The 25,316-nt window shown below is 34.8% G+C and overlaps 1 protein-coding gene across 1 annotated transcript in view; it reads left to right on the top strand.

Annotated features, from left to right (window-relative positions):
* The window catches only part of CPNE8 (copine 8), a 112,549-nt gene extending 88,366 nt beyond the window's left edge, over positions 1-24,183 (top strand). The window contains exons 14-20 of the mRNA XM_026087126.1: positions 1,974-2,020; positions 2,779-2,960; positions 6,634-6,761; positions 10,176-10,278; positions 13,689-13,746; positions 17,203-17,276; positions 22,436-24,183. Coding sequence (XP_025942911.1) covers positions 1,974-2,020; positions 2,779-2,960; positions 6,634-6,761; positions 10,176-10,278; positions 13,689-13,746; positions 17,203-17,276; positions 22,436-22,624 — 781 coding nt within the window. The 3' untranslated portion in view covers positions 22,625-24,183. The remainder of the gene's footprint in view (positions 1-1,973; positions 2,021-2,778; positions 2,961-6,633; positions 6,762-10,175; positions 10,279-13,688; positions 13,747-17,202; positions 17,277-22,435) is intronic.
* The last annotated feature ends 1,133 nt before the right edge of the window (positions 24,184-25,316 follow it).

The following is a 25,316-nucleotide window of genomic DNA, read 5'->3' as shown; positions in this document are numbered from 1 at the left end:
CATTTTCCTTTTTAATTCTTCTTTTTCTACTGTGTTTTCTCTTGTTTCTCTGTCTTGCATTCAGAATTTATTAAACTGTTTCTTCTTACCGTTGGATTAGAATAGTGCATCCAGGAAATGAGTTTACAAATAAGTGTTGCTGTTCGTATGTAAAGGAAAAATTGTTTGAGTTTTTCACAGTGACACATTCTTCAGCCCAGCCAAGTGAAGAATTTCTGTACTTGATGTACCTGGTGTATACTGCTTGTAAGAGTCTGATTTTACTCTTAAAACATTGCACCACACCAAAGCACTTAAAATAAGTGTAAGGAGATTACAGCCCAAAAGCAATTTTGCCTAGGCCTGTCAGTAAGGACATCAAACATAAATCTAGAAATGGTAGTGTATGAGCCTTTGTTTGTTTGTTTGTTTTTCCTAACTCGTTCTTGTCTGAGGAAAACAACTTAACTGCACACTATAGTGATGTTGGTGGAAAACTGGTTGGCATGCACTTCTTAGGATCTTTATTCGTTACAACTAATTGCTAGTGCAGAAGGATATTGTGGTTATGGAGCTTCAGGGCCTGACATTCAAGTACAGGCCAAACAAAATCTGACTTGGCATGCCACGAAAAATCTTTTTGGTGAAATTGGATAAAACTTAGCAGAAGACTCATTTCATAAAGCTTAGGTCTGTGAACTTTTCAGAGACTGCAGCAGCTTTCACTGTTCTTCATTCAAGTCCATATTGAGGCCACAGCCTTTTTAGGCCTACTCCAGGCTGACAGTATTCCAAGGAACTGCATGACTCTTCCTGATACTTATAGGGGCTGTTTTTCTCCACTTTCTGGAGGCAGAGTCCACCCGTACCTAATTTAGCTGTTCTGTATTAGCCTTGGATAGTGTGATATAATGATGCTATGTGTTTTGTTTTGTTTTTTCATACACAGTTTTTATGAAATTAAATAGTATTTTCTCTAGACACTTCAGGTTACTTGAGTAGCAAATCCACTACTGCAAGACCAGGTGTCAGTTTGATGGTGATTTCATCTAAATGAACATGAGTTAAATCTGTTGTGTAATTTTCTTTCAGAGAGCTTTACTCTTTGCTAATTTGGTCAATATATTCATACTTGTGCACAGTAAGAGGCAAGAATTTGAAGGAGGATGTAAAGGACTCAAAAGTTCATTTTCAAAAATACACAGACTCTTTTTCCTGCTTAGAATCTTAATAGTTAAGAGATTATCTCCAGGATGTCAGTATTTTGTCCTGAAGGAAGTTGCTCAACAGAACTAAATGTAATTGGATTGTAAAAGTCTATTAATGATTTTCTTTTTTTTTTGGACAATAACTGTGGTGCTAACAATTGATTCATGTACTGTAATGGCTTTATTTAGCTACTGGAGAAAATACTGATCTTTATATTTCTGCTTTGCCATTCTACTTCTGTCTTCCAAAATTTACCTTGATATTCCCACTCATAAAGTATTGCCTGTGTCCACATGAATGCAATTCCCTGCCAAAAACTATGATATCCTGTCCAAAGACTGTGTGCATAGCAGGATTTCAAAGATGTTCTAACTGAACACACAGTTTTTGCTATTAGGAGAAGGCACAGCTTAGTAAAACCCTGCTTGCCTATGCTAGTTTTCTATGACTAGGACTAAAATATGTCTAAGAAAAAATCAGTATTACTGATAAAAATGAATTAATAATGTTGCTGGATCTTATTAACCTTATTGTTGATTTAGGATTTTTCATAAACAATGCAAAAAGGACAGATGGAGGGAAGTAACTGTTTTCAATATGTTAATAAAGATAGTGTTGTGTAGATCTTGGCTGGAATCTTATAGAAGAGTATTTCCAATTTATATTTCCTGTATTAGAAAGTCAATGGTCTGCACTTTGCCCACAAGCCATATATTATCTCTCTTGTTTATTTTTCCAAATAACAGTAAAGCTATTAATAAGATTTCTATTTGCTTATTCTACAGAACCCAAATCAATTTCACAGTAGCTATCGATTTCACAGCATCAAATGGTAAGTATCAGAATGAGTTTCTTGCATATTTGTGTGCTGTGTTCAGCTTTAAAGCACTTTTTCTAATATCGCATACATTTGTGAGTGTGTGTGTGTTTGTGTATCTATATCAGTGTTCTACATAATTTGGCTGTACTATTAATTATTTGTATACTTGGCACAACCTGGAATCAGGATTCCTTTTTGCTGAGCAACAACAGAGTAGAAACTGGTTTCTGTGCAGAAAAGCAGGACAAATGCAACAGACAGAATTGAAAAAGCTACATACAAAACTAAAATATGTACAGGAACATTTTGCAAATATTTGTGTATTTTCTGATTTTTTTTTATTATTGTTGTTGCTGGGAGAAAATTGGCTAAATCAAAAGACCCCATCAAGAGGGACAAAGGAAAGGAGTTTCGGGTGGAGTGGGGCTGAAGTGGGGTGAAAAAGAGAAGTGTTTGGATACCCCTCTGTATTTGTTTTCAAGATGTCATAATTCTTATGTAAATTCTATCTCAAAGTGTGTATCATAATATAAAAATAACTTAAATTTACAAGCCTAATCACAATTTTTTGCGGAAAAGGCTTACAACTGCTACTGTTAACCCACTAAAAATTTATTCAGAACATAGCATTTTTACCTGATCTAATCACAGTTATGTACCTGGGAAGTAGGTTTCCTTTTCAAAATCTTTTTTTACCATTTTCTGCTTTCTTAGGTTTCTCTCATTTTTAAGAGAGAATTTTGAAGTAAATCTGATCCTTGCTTCAACAGGTAACCCTTCACAACCCACTTCACTCCACTACATGAATCCCTATCAGCTGAATGCTTATGGCATGGCACTAAAAGCAGTAGGTGAAATCATTCAGGACTATGATAGTGATAAAATGTTCCCAGCTCTAGGTTTTGGGGCTAGACTGCCTCCAGATGGAAGAGTATCACATGAATTTGCATTGGTAAGTGAACACATACATATGATTTCAAATTTTTTCCATAATTTTCTTGCTTTTCTTTTTAACAGTGTCCATAGTCTTCTCAATTCTACATTGTTTGAATTTCTTTTATTAAGAAAAAATTTGGGAGTTAAGGTTGCAGTCTTAAGTAATTACTGGGCAGTTAAAGAACAGAGAATGTGCTAATTCTTAGGTCTAAAAAACTGTTTCAAAAATTTTTATCATAGTGAAGTTACTAACGGAAAATCAGAGTCAAGAAAATCCTTTAGACCAAAAATAATAAAAAGTAATCATCTTTAACCTCAGCTGTAGCAGCATGAGGAACAGATGTTTGAAAGTCTTCAGTTTGAAGCTGCTCTATCTTAATATACAATTGAATCATGTTTCATAATAATTATTTATTATTGTTATTATTCTCTCATTTTTGGAGATATCTTCTTTTTCACTTTTACAGGCTGCTATTTTAGAGATTTCTAGAGATAACTAAGTAGAATATAAGGTGAGGTAGAGGAGAATATATCTGTCCATGTGCCAATTAAATTGTAGAATTAAAATCTAACTAGATTTCCTAGAAAGGTTAATGGGTTATAACTGATGCATGAGATTAGTATGGATGTTTATCTACTTGCTTATTTTAACTTTTTTGTTCTTCTCAGAGTAGGATAAAGTTCTCAGATAGAATTACAGCAAATATAGGTATATCACATGAGTTTTAATTAGGTATCAGCATGCCAGATCCTGACCAATACCACATCTTAGCTCAAGTTTTCTGTATGGATAGTAATTTAAAGCAGACATAATTGCAGATACAAATTTGGGTCACAGACTTTCTTTGGACTTCTGTATAGCTAGTTTGAAAATTTTGATAGTAAAATCTTAAGACCATTAAAACAGCAAATTGTTCCTGGTTACTTTTAGATTTTTAAAGCTGTTTCTAAAATTAATTCAGTTAATCCATGGGATGTTAAGGGTGCTTTCACAGAGGACAAAGCAATCTTTTTTCCTCTAGCCCTCCTCCATATCTAAACATGCATTGTTGTCTCCCATTTAATACTCAGCAATATTTTCAGTACTATTGTTTAACATTCTAAATCAATCCCATGAAAAATCCTCTTTGCTTTTCTAGATTTGTAAGGAGCTATATTGTGCCTCAAAATGAGATACTGGCACATTAAGCCAATGAGGTGTTGGCACCTGAAGGAGAATAAGGCGATTTGGAGCAGCCTGCATGAATATACCAAGGGGAAATCATGACTGACCAACCTGATTGCCTTCTTTGATGAACTATCTAGACATGTGAATGAGACAACAACAGTGCATGTTATCTACTTGCTACTTTAGCAAGACTTTTGACACAGTATGCTTGTATTCAAGTTGGAAAGTTATGATCTAGATGAGTACACTACTTGATGGTTGAAAAAACAACTTATATTGTCAGGCTCAAATGGTAGTGGTTAATTGTTCATATGCTCCCCAGAGGCTGATTACAAGTGGAGTGTCCAGAGTCTATCCTGAGACCTGTTCTGTTAATATCTTCCTCAGAGATCTGGAGGAAGGATGGAATTCACCCTTATCAAGTTTGCAGATGACAACAAACTGGGGAGTGCAGTCGATACACTTTTCAGGGCAGGGCTGCCATACAAAGGGACCTAGGCCAAAGAAGTGGGCTGAATGAAATTTGACAGGGCAAATAGAAATTCTGCATCTGGGACAGAATAACCCCTGCATTGGCAAAGGCTAAGCACTGTTTCAGCTCTGCTGAAAAGATACTGGGGAACCTCACTGATGGGCTAAACATGAGTCACTAGTGTGCCCTGGTAGCATCTCAGAAGAAATAGTGATCCCTTCAGTGTGATCTTCACACCTCTTGTTTTCTACTACTGATTGATTAGAGGAGATATCCGTGCTGTCTTTTAGTAAGTACTATAGAAGCTGGTAGAATTTTGCTGAAAAGATTTTCATATTCCGTAAGAAATCTGGCCTCTATTTAGCTCTGCCCTTCATGAAATGTTAACAGAAGCTTCAGAAAGATTAAATTATGTTATGATCACACCTGGGATTGTACTGTCTGCTCTAAGCCTTCAGGTTCAGAAATACAATATGCTGTCCTGTGTATGTATAGGCAACAACATGAGAGTATTTACTAAGGATGAGATTCAGACAGGCCACTTGCATTGACTAGCTTAAGCAGTAGAACATCTAAGAAATAAACACAATAGTAGTCAGATCTACTTAAATCAGATATGAGAGTTCCTATGTAATCAGTACAAAGAGAGAGGCAACTCCAGAGCAGAATTTAGAAAGCCTACATGCTGAGCAGGTAGCTGAGGCTATCTGATGAAAAACAAAGGTAGACATCTGATTTACTTTCTCTCTCTGAAGGTTAAAAGCTATACATTAGGGTTTTTTTAATCCACTGGAATCTAGAAGCAGCAAGGCCTCTGTAGAAGAGTAGAAACTTAACTGAGCAGCCTTTTTGTTATTTTCAACTTCTGCCTAATACCTGAAACAGTCCACAAATCCACAATTCTGCTATCCTTTTCTGAGAAATAAACCTAACCACTAAAAAGATGCTTATCTGGAAAAAGGTACCATCCATCTGACCCCTAAAATGTGCTTTTTGAACTGTTTACCAATTTTATGTTGTAAATTACATTGTAATCATTATTTTTAAGATGTTATCAGATTAAAAATAGAAATTCTCCAGAGAGCAAGAACCAGCGGTGAGGTGGTACTGAGTATGATGGAGAACAGCTTTCTGCATCCTGTCTTGTTTGGATCTTACTTAGATCTTTCCTTAATGTGTATTGGTAGCAATTTGCCATCATAATTGAAAATCGGGTGTTAGGTTTTTGGATATCGCTTCATAAAATTAATTCTGCTTAATGTGTCAGGTCAAGCTTTGTCTTCTTCCTATCTAAAAGTTTTGAAGCCTTACGTGGATCATTTGTCTGGCCTGACAAGGATCATTAATCTGGGGTTTAACTTACATGTTTGTATTGCCATCTGTAAATTGGCATCCTGTTGTATTAGTCATTATAGAGACGGGTAGTAAAAAGCCTACTCAAATTATGCTTTCATGTACAAGACTCAACCAATTCTGTGGCTTCCCAAAGACTAAGTTCCTTTTTTCATCTTTATACCAGATCCAAAATCAGTTTTCCAGTGCAGAACAGAGTACTAAAACAATGAAAAGTTTACAGTTTCCCTTATGCTCAAATACTGTATGAACTTCAGGATCTGGCCACCATTTCTTTTTCTTCACATTTTTAAAATAAGAAATTCTGGAACCAGTACTGTGCCCCTAAACATGCTTCTAGTTTTACGTCAGCCCTGTATTTTATACCTTAAATGCCTGTTACTATTGCATATAAGAAAGATTGTTTAATTTGACCTAAGATGGTATTTACATTTAAGAACCTGTTCCAGTGATTCAGACTGCATATAACCTGAGGCTGATAGAACCTCTTTGCCTAGATAGTTAAAACTCAGAACCAGCCATGACACTTATATTGTGCATTTATAGTAAATGTTCTGAAAAGATCCTAAAATGCTCAGTTATTTGCCATTTAAAAATGTCCACTGGGCAGTATTCACTAACTTATCATTTCATATCACTATCATTTTTGTGTCATAATTATTTTTAGTGAGTAATTGTCTCTTTTATTCTCACGAGAATGGAAATCCTCAAAATCCATACTGCCATGGAATTGATGGTGTGATGGAGGCGTATTATAGGAGTCTAAAATCTGTACAGCTTTATGGACCAACAAACTTTGCCCCTGTAATTAATCATGTTGCAAGGTAAGCAGGACAACAGTTACTATGCAGAAATGAAGTTAACTTCTTAGTATCAGTATAACTATTGCACAGAAGAGGCTTAACAGTTACATGAAGCTAAAACTTTTAAAAAGGTATTTACAATTGTGTTGTGCATTCATTCTAATGAGATTAATTTATGCCTCTGGGTAGGTTTGAAGACCATGCATTACTGTTATACAGAATTTCATATCTGATTAAAAGTAATTACAGGTAACCCAGTTGATCCTCCCTGTGTTGAACTCTTAGGAAAAAAATCATAATGAAAGAAAATTTCCGCAAGATCGCTCTGCCATGTTGCCTTTCTGTCCTGTGAAGTACAGTGATCAGGACTTTTGTTTCATGGAAAAGACATAAATCTGCAAAAAATCCATAAAGTGCATTTTTTAGGCATACACGGTGACTCTAATCTCAGAATGTCCAGAACCTCGACAAAATTTTCTAGGACTCTCTTTAGCTACAGTTGCTCCTAGATGGTAGTGGTACCATCAAGGCAGTAGTACAGCCTTTGCTAGGGAGCCATGATGTTGGGTTATGCATCACCTCCTCTAATGTCTCAAAATAAAACCTTTTCTGTGTTTGTAGAAGTTTTTTGGAGGAGGGAAATATTGTCTTATTTTGGCAGACAAGATCTTGACTTACAGTATCCCTCCATGGGATGTGGGTCTAGGGAAGGGGGTGTGGCTCCTATAATTCTGCTGAGCAGTAACTACCCAAACATATTTTATTTTATTTATAGATACAGAGAAAGAACTAATGTTTATAATATAAAGCAGCAAGAATCTTTGTGTAAGTTATTGTAGTGTTAGTGTCTTATATAAGAGCTTGCAAACTAGTTAATTGTTATAGCAAGAAATATTTATTTACTATCTGTTCTTGCTACTGCTCTTGCTGTTGTCAGTTGTACTGCCCAGTGAAAAATAGTTTGTAAATTCTGTGGTGCAAGAATTTTCTACATACTGCAGCATGGCTAGGTAGCTGATTGTAATTATTTATCATTAGAGCTAGTTCTTCTGTCTTTGAATCATACCATTCAGATCATGCACATGTATAATCCATTGCTTGTCTTCAGCATCTACCTGTCTCCCTTTAATCTTTCCTTTGACATGATCTCTCCAATAGCGGTTTTCAGATGGTGTCCTTCTTTCATTGAGAAAATCTGCCAACCCTTATGGCCCCTATTTCCACTGAAATTTGCCTAAATATTGAGTTGTTGCAAAATTTGAGAACTCCTTCTGATAACAAATCACACTACATCAGGAGTGGAAAAGCTGAATATCATCCTGAGGGTTTCTACTACATTATCCTGTAATACAATCCATGTACCGGTCCAGATCTCGATGACACCATTTCCGCTCAAGGTTCAGTTTCTTGGTTCTTCTGTTGACTCTTGTAGATATGAGAGTAGAAATGATGATGCATACTCCTCTGATTCAGCCACTCTTCGAATCTACCTTCAGTCTCAAAGAAACTTCTTCTTCTCACATCCCTCCTACTTAAGAACATTCCACTGATGAAATCTCTGGAAACTATGTCAGGTATCACCACGCTATTATGGTCTTAGAAATCTTCAGAAACTCTTTAAGCAAGCAATGCATTTTGTATGCTTCCCCTAGGCAGTGAAATATCTAAATTACACCAGGTTCTACCCTAGTGTCTTCTGTTATCTCCCCTCCTCGTATAAGATCTTTTTTCCAAAAGACTGCAGGTTGCTTTATTCTCTGGAGATTTCGAAACAATCAGATTTCTGTTCCATTTTTTTCAGGATAGGCGTGTAGACAATATTAAATGCCCAGAAGTAATAGTGAATTTTTGTTTTACCCTCTCATCCTGTCATCCCTTGTCACTGTGGTCATCAATGAAAAGATTATGAACACTGTGGAATAACAAAAAAGAAGTCTGGACATGGTAGAGAAAATGTATTCCAGTAGGTCTTGTTAATCCCGATATTTAATTATCAATCCCTACTGCCAGCATACAAATAGAAGATGTTAAGGAGGTTCATTGACTGTCTTTTCTGCCTGTCTATATCTTGGGGAGGGAGAGGGAGGAGTGTGATGGCTTTCTGTGAGTTTTAGATCATTTCACACACATTCCTCCAAACTCTTGCAAATGTTGTGATTACAGCTGTTGGCAGCAGTCACTCACAAATGCGCTGTGTAATATCAGAGTTCAGAATATTCTAAGCACATGCAATTATCATTAGAAAATACCTTGTTCAATGGCCCAGGCCTTTCAAGTTCAAGGACCAGTAAGATACTGAATTCTGTGAGAGTCATGTGCTATACTTGGGAATATATTCCATAGCATCCATATGGAGACCTCTTCCTTTTTTTCTCCCTCCTCTCCATGCTACTCATAACCACTGCTACTTGACCCCTTTCATGAAAGTAGTAACCATACTGGCTGCTCTTAAATGAAGCAGTATGTCTGTTTCCATAGTTGGATTATTAACTGATTATAGCCTGCTCCAAGCAAAAAGGTTGTTTGCTCACTAAATAGGGTACTTTGACCCTTGGGAGCTGAAGGTAAACAAACCAAAGTTGTAGTTTTTGCTGTACAAGCCATAGAGTTACTGGGGCTGCTACAGATTAGTTATCTTCCAGGACCTTCCAAATCTTCAAAAGCTGCTCAGTTTCTAAGAGCAGGTTTTTTTCTTGGGTTCTTTGGTTGAGGTGGGACTGGAATGATAATGGGCATATTTTGCCTTGTATTCCTGTACTGAACAGGAGGAAGCTTGAGTGTTTACAGCATATCTATGGGTGGTGCAAAGGGATAAATATCTAAGCCTAAATGGTAGGGTGCATATTCAACCATTTTATGAATGTGCACATGAACTATAAATCTCAAAACATGGTTAACAGTAAGTAATCTTTCTTTGCAATACAAAATACAGTTTAATTAGATATTTATGCAGAGTGCTGACTTCAGATGAATTATATTTGTGCCATAAAAACAACCATTCAATAGTAATACATTCCTTTCCTACCAAACTATGTCCTCCAGAGGTAGTAACTGTTCAGTAACATAGACATTCTAAGGACTTATGGTTCTATAAAGGACATTCTGTCCCTCCTCATCCTGTTACTGATACAGTCCCATTTTTCATTGATTCAACACGTGCAGATTTTCAATATCAATATTGTATCAATATTGTGTATCAATATCAAGATTGTATTGTTTCTTTTTTTCTAATATTCTCAGTTAAAAGCAGAATGTCCATCTTAATTATGAATGTCTTTACTTTTGAAGATCCACTATATCATACCTCATTTTTAATAGTCTTTAGTGGTAGAATTTTAAAAATACAACTTCTAATATTAGTTCTTTTGTATAAAGGCTTTTTCCTATTATAAAAAGGCCTTTTCCTATTATAACGTTCTTTTCTTCTTCCTTTAGATATGCTTCTTCAGTAAAAGATGGCTCCCAGTATTTTGTTCTTCTCATTATTACAGATGGAGTTATTTCAGATATGGCTCAGACAAAAGAATCCATAGTGAATGTAAGTTTTGCTTAAAATGTTGAAGTTCAAAAGAATTATATTTCTAGGTATTAATATTTTAGGCAATAAACTAAATGAGTTAGTATTTCAGGCACAAAACTATCTCTGTAAATTAGCCATTCTTTTGAAACAGCAAAAATTTATTATACATAAAGGTGAAAAGAAACTAAAATTTGAATCTCAGTTAGCCTAATTACATAGTGTTCTGAAAGGAATGGTACTCTTCTCTCTGATACTACATTTTCACATGATTTCCCTCATCTGCTTCTTGCCTCCTCCTGCTCCTCTTTCTCCTCCCTCATGCACACCACACCATGATGTTTTTCTTTGTGAATTGTTTTTTATCTTCGTAGCAATTGCAGGCAACTTTTTTCTTTTCTTTTCCTTTCAAGAACTGCTCAGAACTTTCTGCTCCCAAATGACAAGCATACGAATCATCTGATTTCCTTTTAGATACCCTCCTGGGATTTTAAAAATTCTAAATTGTTTCTCTGTTTCTTCATTAGTTTCAGTATTTTTCTCTTCAAAACTACTATGCTTATAAATCATATTTTGCATTATGAGCAGGTTCCGTTCTCCTTTCCCCCTCAGAAATGTCAGCCAAAATATACACAAAAGCAGCTTCTAGCCAGTGTTTGAAAAGATGTATACCAATAGTTTTGAACACACCACGATGGATCTAGTTACTAGTGAAATGGTGAGTGAAAAGCCTACACTAAAACAGTTAAGCAACATGTCAGAATGAATGGGGTAAAACTAAGAGGCAGATTTTGAAGTCCCACTTCCACTGCCTCCTCTAGAGATAGAATCCCCTCCCAGTTTCTGGGATGCACATAAAAATATTGCTGAAACATTCTGCCTTTCCCTGGAGAGCAAGATGCCTTCAAGCCCTAGCCAGTGGCGTGTAGGAAGCGTGTGTATGTTGGTGAGGACCCTGACAACCCACCTGACAAATTTTGACACCCAAAGCTTCAGGTGTGTTTGAAGGGACCAGCCTACTTCCGCTCCCCTTCCAGCCTCCAATATTAAAATAGGGTAAAGGGACTCTCACTTTTAAAGGAGATGATAAACAGGCTTTTTGCTTGGAAGTTCATCCTCCAGTTCCATCTAGATGCTTGGAATATAGCTTCTATTGGATAACAAAAGGACTAGATGGAGGAAGGAAGAACAGCCTTTCATTTAACTCACCCCTTAGTTCAAAGTCCATCCAGGGAGTAAGGAAAGGACCAGCAAGTCTGGATGGCTGATGTTTTGTAGGACTGAATAAGTAATTTGCCAATAAGAAATACAGAAGAGCTTTGTTTTCAGGAAGATTTTTTACAGCAGAAACATAATTTTAGATTGAGAGAAAATCTGTAATAACTGTTGTTCTGCAACTGTTTGGAAATACAGCAGAGGTGTTGTTAGCTTGGAATGAATAAAAATTTGGGAATATATGCAGTCTCTTCTTTTTATGAAGTTACATTAATTTTTCTATATTTCTTGAAATGAGTAAAGTATACTCTGATAGAACTAATTAAATAATTGCTGTTCAATAGCATTTTTTCAGTAATTAATAATATCAAAAATAATAAAAAGGGCAATGATGTTAAATGCAACCTGATATGTATAAATCTCAGGAAGAGTATATTTTATTTTTTAACACTGTGCTTTTATGCATCTTTCTCATTACAGCATGTGTGTCAGACATTCTGTTTTATCAAACTGTTTAAAGGTTATGCTGTCATTCAGGAAATGCCAACACTAAGTTTATATGCAAAAGTTTAACTCTTTTGCTTTATGCTGTCCCTATATATGTGTATTCATACATGTTGTATCACATAGTACTATGTCTGTGAGCAGAATTCTCTGTGAAGAACGTTTTCTTTACAATCAGTCAAAAAGGTTATGGAAAACATCTGAAAAACAGAAGGAGTTCTGTTTGCTTTTGTTTTAAGAAAGGCCTTCATGTCTGAATTAATTTTCTACTCGCTATCATTTGAGTTATGCAGTGTACTGTAATACTTTATAACCTAAATTTATAATTCAGAGTTATACTGTATTTATAGTTCTTAATATCTTTAGTTACCTTTTAATATTTAACTAAATGGGAATTTTTTTTTTTTTACCTTGCTACAAAATCTTAATTGGAAGGTTGACTATGTAGTAACACTTCGTAATGAATTTGCAGTCACCATATAGTACTTTTGCCACATGATGTATAATTTAAAGTGATGTAGAACATTAAATAATGAGCTACAGAATGGCATATTTTCATTGTTTTAAATAGCATGTTCATATTAATGAACTATTATTCTTTTGGTTACAGAAAATTGTTTTTATATGCAATGTTATGACAGATCAAGAATAAGAAATTGTGATGGTATATGTAAAAAGTGAATGTCTTTTAGATGAGGCAGAAAAACGCTTTTTACATTCCAGAAAGAAAAAGATAACAGTATATTCTAAAACCACTGAACTTCAGACTTCAGTGAAGCAGACTTTAATTCAGCAGAAACTGTACATCTGTGATTTTTGACCAATGAATACTGCTGTTTAAAATGACTGTAGACATTCCACAGCTCAGCAGAAGTCTCAGTAAGGAATGTTTGTCAACCTTGACGCTTCGTAGATGGTTTTTTTTTAGTTGTTACCCTCCTCAAAAGAGTCAGTTCCAGACAATTTCCGTAAACTAGCAGATGTCTTGTACTGCTATCAGGGGAGGAGAATCTGCAATATTTATGATATCGCATTTGTAAATTTACAGGCTTTACAGAGATTTATTAAGAGAAAGCGAGATATTGTTTCTGCCTTTGTTTCATTAAATGAAAAAGTTTAAGTACAATTAAAAGTCTTATTATAAAACAGTAAAAAACTTACTTATCATAGATGACTGATTTGAATAATACTTCTTTCATGGAATAAAGATAAGACAGATATTTCTCAAATAGGTGATTTATTCTCCTGAGAATTACACTAAGATTTATGTAAAAAATACAGTCATATAGTGCAGCTATGTAGTATCTAGAAACAACAGAGTATGTATAAATGAATATCAGACTGTCATTAGGTACATACTTACAATTATTGTCAGTTTACAAACATTTGTAGAAGAAATTTGTCATCTTAGCTGTCATCTTAGTATTAAATCCTAATGTAGTTTGTTGTGTTTAGTTATGATCCTATATGACTCAAAGACTTTATAAGCAAAAATAAATCAAAAATAATCACCTGCTTTACTGTCTTCATCCAAGACAGTTTATATCACGTTAGCAGACAATTTATATTTACCTTTTTAAGGAGAAAAATAAAAATTGTTCTTTAAAACCTAATAATTTCTGCATGTTTTTGTTCAGGTTGTCTTTAGATGTCATATAACATTGGCAGAGTTTGAGTAGTATATCAAATCTCTTTTTCTTCTTCTTTTGAAGGCTTCAAAGCTTCCAATGTCAATAATCATAGTGGGGGTAGGACCTGCAGAGTTTGATGGTAAGTGTTTTAGTGTCAGTAAGTTTTTATTTTGTTTTGTTTTTCTAGAATGTTTTATATTTATTTATATTTTGGTAATATGTAGCTTTTCAAATAAATATGTTCTTTAAAAGAACATAATATGGAACAAGCAATAAACACTGTTGACATTTCCAGCTGGATTGATTGATAATTCAGTAGGATTACAAGCTACCATGTGGGGCTGTATCCCCTCAGGCTCTCTGTTCAAATCACAGAACCATATGGGGGCTCAGCATTCACAGAGCTCCAGAAGATGAGTGGAAAAAATAGCAAAGTAAGTATATTCAAGTAATGCTGAATTTCTTCAACATGGATATTTAACTGTCTTATGTAGTGTCAGTTGACTGGAAATACCGATTAGCTGTTCTTATTGCTGTAATAAAATACTGAGAAAAATAAATAAATTTGAGGAGGTTATCTGGGTTAAACTGGGTTTCATTTTATAACAGGAACGAGCTTCACTATGTTGTCAGTATTGGGAGAACGTTACAGCAGGAATGGAAGCACCAAGATTATTTACAGATTCTTCCATGTGATGTTCCAGAACACCACCCTCTCTATTGCAATGACAAAGTTGCTTCCATTATTTGGACTAACTTATTTACTGCCATCTTGCATACCATTGCACTATAAAATGTAGACATTCCCTATATATCTCAAAATGCTACTTCCTTTTTTTTCATTTTAGTACTTCTGGTTAGAAGGTATGCCTTTTTTAATATATGGAAAATACTTATCACAGATATATAATGTAAATAGTAACTAATGACTGTTCATTTTAGTTCTTACACAGATATTCTGTGAGCATGAAAACGAGAAAAATGACACATAATTTACTGGGATTGACTTTCTTATGCTCTTTAGCAAGTGGAATATTGTGATAATTTTAAGTGATAATTTTAAATATTTTACTCTTTTTTTTTGTCCAACTGGACATTTACACTTCAGATGATTGTATGCCACAAGCACTAAGAGGAAAGCATTTATCTTCACAGATGTATAAGAAGGAAACTTGCAAGCTTTATTCCCGCCCACCCCCCGCAACAGTTCAAACTTCAGTCCTACATTACTTATTTTCCTCTCACCCCTCATTCCCTTTTCCCTATTTGTCCAGTCCTGGGGTTTGCTCAGGCTCCTCTTAACTCAGTCAGGACATGTAGATTATGTTTTCCTCTTTACCTCTGGAGCTGGTCTTTATGGAGTTCTTGGGATTTCATCCCTATAGGCTTTTCTTAAAGCAGGATTCCATTTGTACTGCAAGATACAGTTTCCATCTTTGGACCAACACTCCATAAATACACTGCCTCAGTAAAATTCGCATATTAGATGTGTGCCAAATCTGTAGCCCCTGAAGGACTAAGTGCAGAGATTACTTGTTACATATGCAGAAGTTCCTTCTAGGAAAAACAGCAGACTCCATATCTGGCGTGGATTCTGAAAAAGTGAGTGTGGGGGGATATATATTCCAGGCCCACAGTCCCAGAGAAATCTTTATTTCTGTTGATGCTTGGAGAGCATTAAAATTCAAAGGCCAGTCAAACCTCAATTCTGCTGTAAGGACACTAAGCTACTTCTCTCATGATACCACCACCCACTAAATCTCCCAGCCCCTAAGGGCTACCAGAGGGGTTCATGAGAGTCTGGAGCTCAGATAGGAGGTACATACTTTTGGCACAGCATTACCTAAGGATGTGAGTATGACCATAATGGTTCAGATCAAGGGTCTGATTTGCCCAGTATCTTGTGTCTGACAGTGGCTCGAGAACAGTAAGAACATAGTAAGTATATATAATACTTATGTGAATACTGTTTTAGCTTTGAATTTTCTGAGCTGGATGTGGTTTACATTTATTTTGGAATTATCAATGGATCTCTCCTTCAAATGCTTGTCTAGTCTCGCCTTCTGAACACATACCAACTTTTTGCATCCACAGAATCATCTGGCAATGTATTCTGCAGACCTGCTAACTATTTTTTGAAGAAGTATGTTCTTTTTTGGTTTGAAATTGGCTCCTGATATGTTCATTTATGCTTTCTAGTTCTTGCACTGGAAGAACTGGATTTTGAAATGTTGGTATCAGTGAGCTCAGCCCAGTTTGTAAACTCCTGAGAAGCTTCAGTGCTACAGAGCTTTGATTTACACAAGGTGTCCTGAAAGAAGGATTACAGGACTGCTGATCCCAACAGCTTAACAATGGTCTGTGATCCCTGGTCCATCTATTTGCAATACTGACAGGAGAGCAGATATGTCTTTCTACCTAGAATAGCTTCTGGTATCAGTACAATTTTAGCGTTTTCCTGGACCTTATTCAAAAAGCCACACAGACACTGAATGCTTCTCTGGAGGAGTTCACTGATCCCTTTCCCAGCCTCCTAAATGCTCTTCACCAACCTATGTTGGTGAGGACGTTAGTGCTAATAAATGATGCTGTTTTATAATTTACATCATCCAACAGCCCCAAGGTGCAAAAAATGAACTGCGAACATCATGTTCTCAGCAAAGTCATTGGTCATTGTATCCAGCTATATATATTTAGCATCCATTTAGCTTTATTTATCCATGCTGTCTTCAGCAGTACAACTTTTGAACAGAAGCAGGTGAAAAGGAGGCAACATGGAATAAGTTTCAGTGGTTTTCCATGTCACAGAATTTGACCTGAGGAATTGATTATGCTACCCAGAAATGAAACAATTCAGTTTAGCTTTATATTACAGAGCAAAAAATTAGAAAATAAAAAATTAGTTGTTTACTAATCATATGTTATGATGTATTATCAAAAGTAATTGTATTTTTCTCTGAGGAAAAAGAAAAGAAATCTTCTGTTCAACCTAAAGCCTTGGGTTTTGTTTTGCTTTAGGTAGGGAGTATATATATATATCTATATTAACATATATTTTCACAACCAAAAGAATCTCAGCTATGCTGTATCAAAGATTGTGTAAATGGTGGACAAATTCTATAGAAGAGTTGTGCGATAAATTTAATAAAAACCTTTTAGGAACTTCTCGTTCTTAAGGGATAGGTCACTTCCAGTATGAATTTGAGTTATTATTTCCTTGTGCTGTATCTTGTGATATCTTCTATAAAAATAATCTAAGGATGAATTTTTCTTCACCTATAAAAGTATGAATATAGTCTTACCAAAACAGATATACTTGCTGGTTTAGGAGCTGGAAAGATAAGGAGCTTACCATGGTCTATGTTGCTCTGAAGATGACAATAAAATGGCAAAAGTATGTATTATCAGCATGAAAAAGTGCAAAATAACTACTCTGTACGATGTATTTCATAGAGCAAATTATCTAAAGAGTTACCTTAAATTAGCAGTTGTTGGTTTTGTTGCTTGGAAGTGTAAATGGACTAAATTTTTTTTCATTAATGTTTTTGTGGGATAGATGAACTCATAGATGAACTCATTTGTTCCTTTTTTTAAGCTATGGAAGAACTGGATGGTGATGTAGTCAGGATTTCTTCAAGGGGAAAATTTGCAGAAAGAGACATTGTGCAGGTGGGAGAGAAAAATTATTCTAATAATTAAGTTTTACTGATCCTATTTATTTTTAGTTCTTGTTCTAGCCGTGTTCCTGCCTTTCATTTTACCTTAGCACCAATATACTTTATCTTGAGATGTACATAACAAGCTTAGAATCTTTTTGCAAAATCCATATGCATTCACATAGCACATATTATTGTATTCACATTCATTAGGAAATGGCCCTTAACTGAAAGCACACTGATTTAAAGTCTTGGGGTTGTATAGCCCTGGCTAAAAGAGTTAGCTGCCCTTTATTCAGTGTATTGCAATGTCATTATAATTCCATAAAGAAAAACTGCAACTTTTGTAGTAATACTTGGACCTCTACCAAGTGTATTTGAGATGCCTAGGGTGTATTTCTTTGCCTCTAACTGCCAGTTCAGAAGACTGTGGGTCTCTCCTAGTTCCTATGTCCTGTCTGCCACATATAACAATGCAGATTTCTCATACCTTAGGGTATCTCAGATGGCAGCAGATATCTGTGTTTAGGTGACTGAATCAAACTCTACTCTTATCTGCATTCCACAGGATACTCCTCTTCTCTGCCAAAGTCCTCTGGTTTTGTTCCCGCTCTCTACAACCATTCAGTCAGCCCACTAGTTGTCATTCACCCCAAAGCAGCCCTTGCTGCAGCATTGACAGAGTGGGATAGCAGTTTTATGCACACACAGCACAGTCCCCCTTTCTCTTCAGAGCTGCAGATTTCCAGAACTCCACAGACATTCCAAACTATGTACTTCATCCATGCCCCAGGCACCGCCTAGCCTTTGGGTTGGATTATCTGCTCCCCTGGATAGGCTTCATCTTGTTATTGTTTTCATGATCAGCTAAAATTGCATCAGCAACTTGCTATGTAATTTGTATTTCCATGGGATACTAAAGGAGAACTAACAAAGAGAAAGACATTTGGTGGCTCAGAACACTAGTCACTGTCAGAGAAAATATTAAAGACATAGTAATTTGCTGTTTTTCAGATTTCAGAAAGTTGGATCAACCTGACCACTGTAGAAAGAATGTTGTCTGCCTAGGTCTTAATTCCCTGATAGAAGTCACGTTTTCCTCGAAGCATCTGAATACATTTATGAAGTATTTCAACCTATTCTGCCACCTTAACTTAGTTCAGCCAATTGTTCGTCTCCCTTTATTCCTCCTATCTGTCAATATTTGTAGGTCTTCCCAATTTTTCCTCTTGTTTATTTTCTCATATTTTTCTCCAAGCCAGATTGGACTTTTATAATATTGTTGCATTGCAGAATATGTATTTTGAATAATTGACATATATTAATAGTTCATATTGTAGGTGATAATGTTTTAATGATACTTAACGTCAGATTGCAGATTAGCTTTGGAATGTGTGTATCTGTTTTCATTTATGTATGCAAGAACTTAAACATTTCTAAAAGAAGTATTAAGAATATTCATGTGTGAACATTTTATGATGTGATGATTATTAGCTGATAGAACATTTCAAGCCAAGCAAGTGTTCAAAACAAGCCTCATTTTATAATTCTTCCTGTTCAGAATACAAAACAAAACAGGTCTGCATAAATATATGGGAAACAAAAATGATCAGTTTTTTTTTTCTCAGTCCTTATAGCCTCTCAGTGCAGTACTGCATTAAAAATCCCTCTCTATATTTTTTTCCTGTATGGGATCAGAAAGACGACTAAGATGACAGATAGCAGTTAAATTACTCTCATACTTTGTGTGAATATATGTTAAAATTTTTTCTTAGATTCCTGAATTACTTTTTTTATTAGTTTAAAAGTTTAAATTAAACTTCAGAAATGTAATAGTTTTTCAACTGCTTTTTTCATGGTTGAAAAAGAGGCATTTTTCATTTCTACAGCATACAGAGAAAACAACTGCTGGAAGAGGAGCTTATCAAAACTCAGCCATTCTGGTGATACCAGACTAAGACATGCTGGATGCTTTAGTTAGTGTTGTCAAAAAGATGTTTATAAAATTAGGGATGAGGAGAAGCTGGGCAGCTCAACAGTAGGCAAGAAATAATGTTTCTTACTTTGTCAAAACCTTTATAATGCTCCTTGGTAGTCCAGGTTTGGCTAGATATTCCCTTCTTTAGTTGTCTACATGTGCCTTAACTGTTCAGCGTGCCACGGTATGGAGGTGCCCAAGCCAGCTCTAAACAAGCTGCCTCCAGAACTGGAAGTGTTTCTGGACCCCAAACTAGTATTTCTGCATAGCTCTGTGCCATGTCAGGTTTTTTTTAAAGCTGGATATCTAATTTGGATATCTGTGTCATGCACTTTATTGTGTGCTTTAAAATATGCCCAAAGTAATTATACATTTTTTCTCAAAACAACAGTAGCTCCAAAAGCTGCTGTTTTTACATTCAAAGAACGTAATGGATAGACTTCTTCAAATGTTATAAAAAAGATCTGTGAAAATGCTGTACATCAGAAATAGTCTAGTTTCTACTGAGAAATAAAAAGTAATATGCAATAAATACCATTTTGAATTTCTTTAGGATTCATTGCATATCAGAAACACAATAAAACAATTATTTATTATTAATATATTTCAATCAGAACTTTACCGCAAGCCATATTAAATTAACTGAAGGCAGTATTATTTTGTGGGTTTTTTTTCTGCCTAAATACTAACAAATGCATTGTAGTCTAACTAACTAAATAAAAAGGGATAATGTCAAACCCTTTAGGTTTAGCATGACCTTTATCTTGTATCTGACAGGATAAAACTGACTTGCTTTTATAAAATTAATCACTCAAATATAAAAAGATGATCTTTTTTGTGGATTATGTTAGCAAGATTAACATCCATTTAATTTTAATAGTCGGTATTGTTGTGAAATATTTTAGTTAAATTAACAGTGGAAAAATTTGCCTACTAAAAGTGAGTCACTGTATCTATTATATTTACTACTGACTGTAATTCAAGTGAAGACATGACCTTCCGTTTTTCCCTCCTCACTGTGGATTTTAGGTACTCTGGATTTATATATCTCCCAATTCTTCTTCATTTTATTTCATTTCTGCTCCTTTGTTATCTTCTCTCTATTTAAGGAGTTTTAGAAAGATTCTTATTCATATACCTGTTGTTTCACTTGAAAATTTCTCATATTAGCCTTTTAAATTAAACTCTTAAGTTACAGACAAAACATTCTGCATTCTTTCAGTTTCCCTTCACTTTTTCTTACATCTTTCATACTGTTCCTCTACTTTCTCTGCATGTTTCTGATTACTTCTAGGCCTTGCCCTGGCCAACTGTTCCTGTGTATCTGTATGTATGTTTATCTGTCCATGGCTCCTTTGATACCTATATATCCTACGGGAGAGGAGGGGAAACTAATCCAAGCCATCTATATTGTATAATTGCATTATCACAGAATTGTTGAAATAGCCTCCCTTTGCTGCAGAATTTTCGCATAGAATCTTTGCACAGAATTTTCGTGTCTGCAGACCAGTGGATAAGGTGATCACTTGGAAAGAGACATGTCTTATTTTTTAACACAGACTGTATATGCTTTTTACATAAGACTGCCATTGTGTTAGAAAACGAATGCTATTTTTCATGTAACAAAGGACACAGTATTGGTAAATGTAAGAGTATCTTTTTCATATATTGAAGAATTAAGCATAGAAATAGTTAAGATAGCTAATTATAGAACTGCAGCTTCCTTGCTGTGCTTTCCAAGGCTGATGTAAAAATGGTTTAATTAGATTTAAGTTCTTTATTGCTGAAATGCTGTCTTTTGTTTTTCTGAGAGTTGCTTTATTTAACATATTTAGTAAATTTCTTATGTTACCTTATGTCTTCTCTGGAAAAATTTCAGGCTCTTAGTGTAAGCTAAGCTCTCACTGTAATTCAGCAATCACGTAAATGTTGAAAACTTTAATGCTTTTTAGAAAAGTGAAATTTAATCTATAGCCTTGGTCGCTGTGCACCCAGAAAAGCAAAATTTGTTGGGTTGGGATAATGTGGAAGAGAATCTGCTGATTTGAGAGTTCAGCAAGGAGAGGTGAGATCTGTGGGTCTGGCTTCTTCCTTAATCAGTTCTAGTTTTATCCCAGAGTGCAATGTGATAACAGTTAACAATTATATTGTCTTTGTTTCATGAGGGGAAAAAAGCACCACTAGGCTTTGAATTCCAGCACAGTATAGCATAGTATATCAGTACCAGAAGTAGCTCTGGACATTGAATCCCAATTTTGAAAAGTCACCCAACTGCAGCCCTGAGATAGGCTCCTAAATCTAAGCAAGAAGCAGAATTTCAAATAAACCTTCCCTTTGGCATAACCTATTAGCTAGCTTAGCCCACTCCATCTCCACATGCTGTCTGTTGTTAATAAAGATCAAGAAGCCTAGAATGTTTCTGGTCTCTATACCAAGAACATAGCCATGTCATTAATTATTATGAATTCCATGCCAGAGCTGGGTAGCTAACTTTTTAGGCATTTGGGATAGCTGGGTATCACATAACAAGTTCCTTTTTTTTAATCCAGTCCTTTTTGCTTAGATTCTTTATGCATCTGTTAGCATCCTGTAAAAAAGTGTTCAAGCGCTTTATAGTGTTACTCTAATAACGTTGCAGAAGGAAAAAAAAAATAGTCAAAGCAACTTTGGGTGAGGAGTGTTTATTTTAAACGAAATACACTTTGATAAAGGTCCTACAAGATACAATGAAAAATGGTCAAAAATCCAAAGTTATTATCTCTGTTTTGTTCATTTCAGATGGCAAAAAATAGATAGATTCTGGTCACAAATTGCCAAAACAGGGACAGTGTGGTGGGAGAGCTCCAGGAATAGGAAACAGAAGCTAAAAATAACTTTGCAAGACAGAATTGCCTTCCTGGGTGAAAAGGGTTTAATGCTAAGCCAAATATATCAATAAATCACATAATTAGCAATTTGAACTATCCATCACTTTAGGAATATAAAGTACTCGTGAAGGCTTGTCATTGTTCCTTTTAGAAGATATATTTTTTAAATTCAGATATAGTATGTATATATACAGCATTTTATACACACACATACACACACATATAAGGTGGCATATTCATGCTAAATCAAATTTTCTTATTTTTATATTACAAGATGCATTCTGTGTTTGCATAATGACCTATATGAATGTATATTTTGTTTTGTAGTTTGTGCCATTCCGAGATTACATTGACAGAAGTGGAAACCACGTGTTAAGCATGGCAAGACTGGCTAAAGATGTCTTAGCTGAGATTCCCGAGCAGTTTCTTTCCTACATGCGAGTCAGAGGAATAAAGCCATCACCTGCACCACCACCCTATACACCCCCTATTCATGTATTACAGACTCAGATATGACTGCTCCAAAGTACTTACCGTGTATCACAAGTCAAGAGTCACTGGCTGTAGTAGTAGCTTGTGATAGCTTTTCGGAGCTAAAAAAATTCTCTTCACATACCAAAATTCTCCATATGGTTGCATGAGCAACTGAAAAGCTATTCATTGCTAGGAGAAAAAAGTTGATGTTCCGAGTCTTTTTTTTTGACAAAACCCCTACTTTTTGATATATTTATTGGAGGGGAAAGCACAAGTCAGGATTTCAACTGAGAAGATATTGTCCTCTCTGAATACTGTGTGTACATATATGTACAGGAATGCTATTCCTCTGTATCAATGTTTACATGTTACTATTTTTAAATTTCAGTACTTTTATAACTATTCTTAAAAATAAAAGTTTGGAATATTGACTCTCATGTCTCCTAGCTTGCAGTAGTTAGTCACAAGATCACAAGAGAAGCAATGTCTCTTTGAATGTTTGTCCAGACAAATACAAATGGAAAGCTAAAGAAAAGAAGGACAAATATATATGTTCTTTCCCATACCTGAATTGCTTCAGTCAGTGCTCAGTAATCCATTCATCTCACAGTTTGAGAATAAGCTCCCAAAATGTGAATATTATAATTGTATACAACTTATGACTAACTCCAAGGGGGAGGTATGTTTACTTTTTCAGAGATTCTCCAATTTCTAAGTTAATCCAAGTTTACAGTTTTTTAAACTAGTTACTGAAGCAAATTAGAAGAGTTCTTTGCTGTAAGTAATTAAAGAAAATTACCTCAAATCAAATCTTTGAGTCTCATAGTTGACTCACTTAGCTCATTAAATCTTATCATGTGTTCCTTAAAGTGCTGGAACTTTTGCATCAGAAAAGTCTATTGGAGTGATTATAGCAGATGTTTTATAATGGATCATTTTAAGCTTACTTTAAAATTGTAAATTTTGTCTAGATTGCCTATTCAAAGGGATGCTGGCTCTTAATATTTGGGTTTAATATTGTCATGTAATCGCATTGCCATTCAGGGTGCATGAATGATAATGTTAATTAACTGGTTTAAAAGTTGCACAGCCATGTTGCTTTGTGCACAACTTTGTGTACTGGACTACCCCAAAATTTTATTATATGCCTGTTCATATATAATTATAAAATGATTTTGCATGTACAGTTTTTACAAAATACACAGTTTTGTGAGTTTGTGTCAGATATATTTTATTTAGAACTAATGGCCTTAAATTTCACAAAACTCCTGAAATGATTGTGAATTGCCTTTGAATACTGTTAAAACTGAACACTTTATTTTTTTGTGTCACAACTGTAACTGTCTTGTAATGTAAGTTTTTTCTTTGCATATAACCTGTTTACTACTTCTGTTTCTTACTACTATATGTTGTACTGTACAGTATAAAACTGAGGTGCGTTTTTTTAAGCATGGGAATTTTTTTGCCAGAAAACAGATCTTCAGTATCAATGGTATATAACTATGTAAATGCAGAATCTTCCATTTTTAAATATATTTAAATTCCTTTATCTCATGTGGGAAATTACTTTTTTGAGATAATTACTCATTATGACAAAAAAGATTTTTTTTGTAAAAAAAAAACAAATCTTGTTTTATTTTTATTTCAAAACAGTTTTTACATAAATACGGATTTTAATTTTCTCACCAAAATATGGATTTCTTAGTAGATTGGTGTTGCATGAATGAAATTTGATATCTGGCAACTCAAATTTTGAGGAAGTGTCATAAAGAATAAGTTTTAACTATCTGTACTGAATTGTGGTGGTTTTCTCCTTACATCTTCTGCATTTGTTTTTCATACACATTGTTGGCACTTTAGAAATTACCAAATTAATATTATATTTCTATTGCCTCATTCCTTTAGACAAATATCTATGCTGACATTTGTTTTAGTCCACTGCAACCCATGTATTTAACAGGTTTTCATTCTGTGGCAAAATCACCGACTTTTTTTTTCAGTTGCCACCTCTTACAGATGTTTGGTTCTTCACCTTTTACCTAGTACATTCTCAGGGCAGTCAGAAGGAAAAAAGTTTAAGAGTAAGTTTAACCATCACCTTTTATTAGTGTAAAGATTAGTCTCAGAACTAATTTAACAAGTGATATCAGAAGGACAAATATTTTTTAGACAGATATTATTTAATCAAAAGACAGCTATTTTTTAAAAACATTATTTAATCAAAGTCATTTTTTCGATCCAACCCAAGTACCTGCCTATTGTATTCTGCACTGATGTTTCTTCTATTTGGTATTGGATTGTAAATCTAACAGAATTAATTGAAAGAAAAATAAGTAATCAGTGGATGGAGATTTTAGTGAGAAAAGGATTCCAGATTTCTGACATTCCCTAGGTGTTTGACATGTTAGCTGTCTGCTGTTTATGAGAATCATGACATAGGCTCCCATGCTAGCCAAAGATTTGAAGAATATATCTGATAAATTTAAATAAGCGTTCTTTCAGTCTTCTAGAAATGAATTTGATTAAATGTTCAGTTTAACCTGCATAATAGCTATATGTAAAACTGAGATTAATTTTATTTTGACTATATGCTAAAATAATACAGGAACAGATTACTTAACTGGCATTTCAAATATAGCTGAAAATGAGTCTTAAAGACTCATATAACTAATAAACAACTTTGCTTCCACTATCAGCCCACTGGAAAAGGTCTGTTTCTTACAAAGTTGTGTAA

This window comes from Apteryx rowi, unplaced genomic scaffold, assembly GCF_003343035.1.
Source record: "Apteryx rowi isolate R43461 unplaced genomic scaffold, aptRow1 scaffold_703, whole genome shotgun sequence".
Classification (NCBI taxonomy): domain Eukaryota; kingdom Metazoa; phylum Chordata; class Aves; order Apterygiformes; family Apterygidae; genus Apteryx; species Apteryx rowi.
This window is presented reverse-complemented; position numbering and strand designations above follow the sequence as displayed.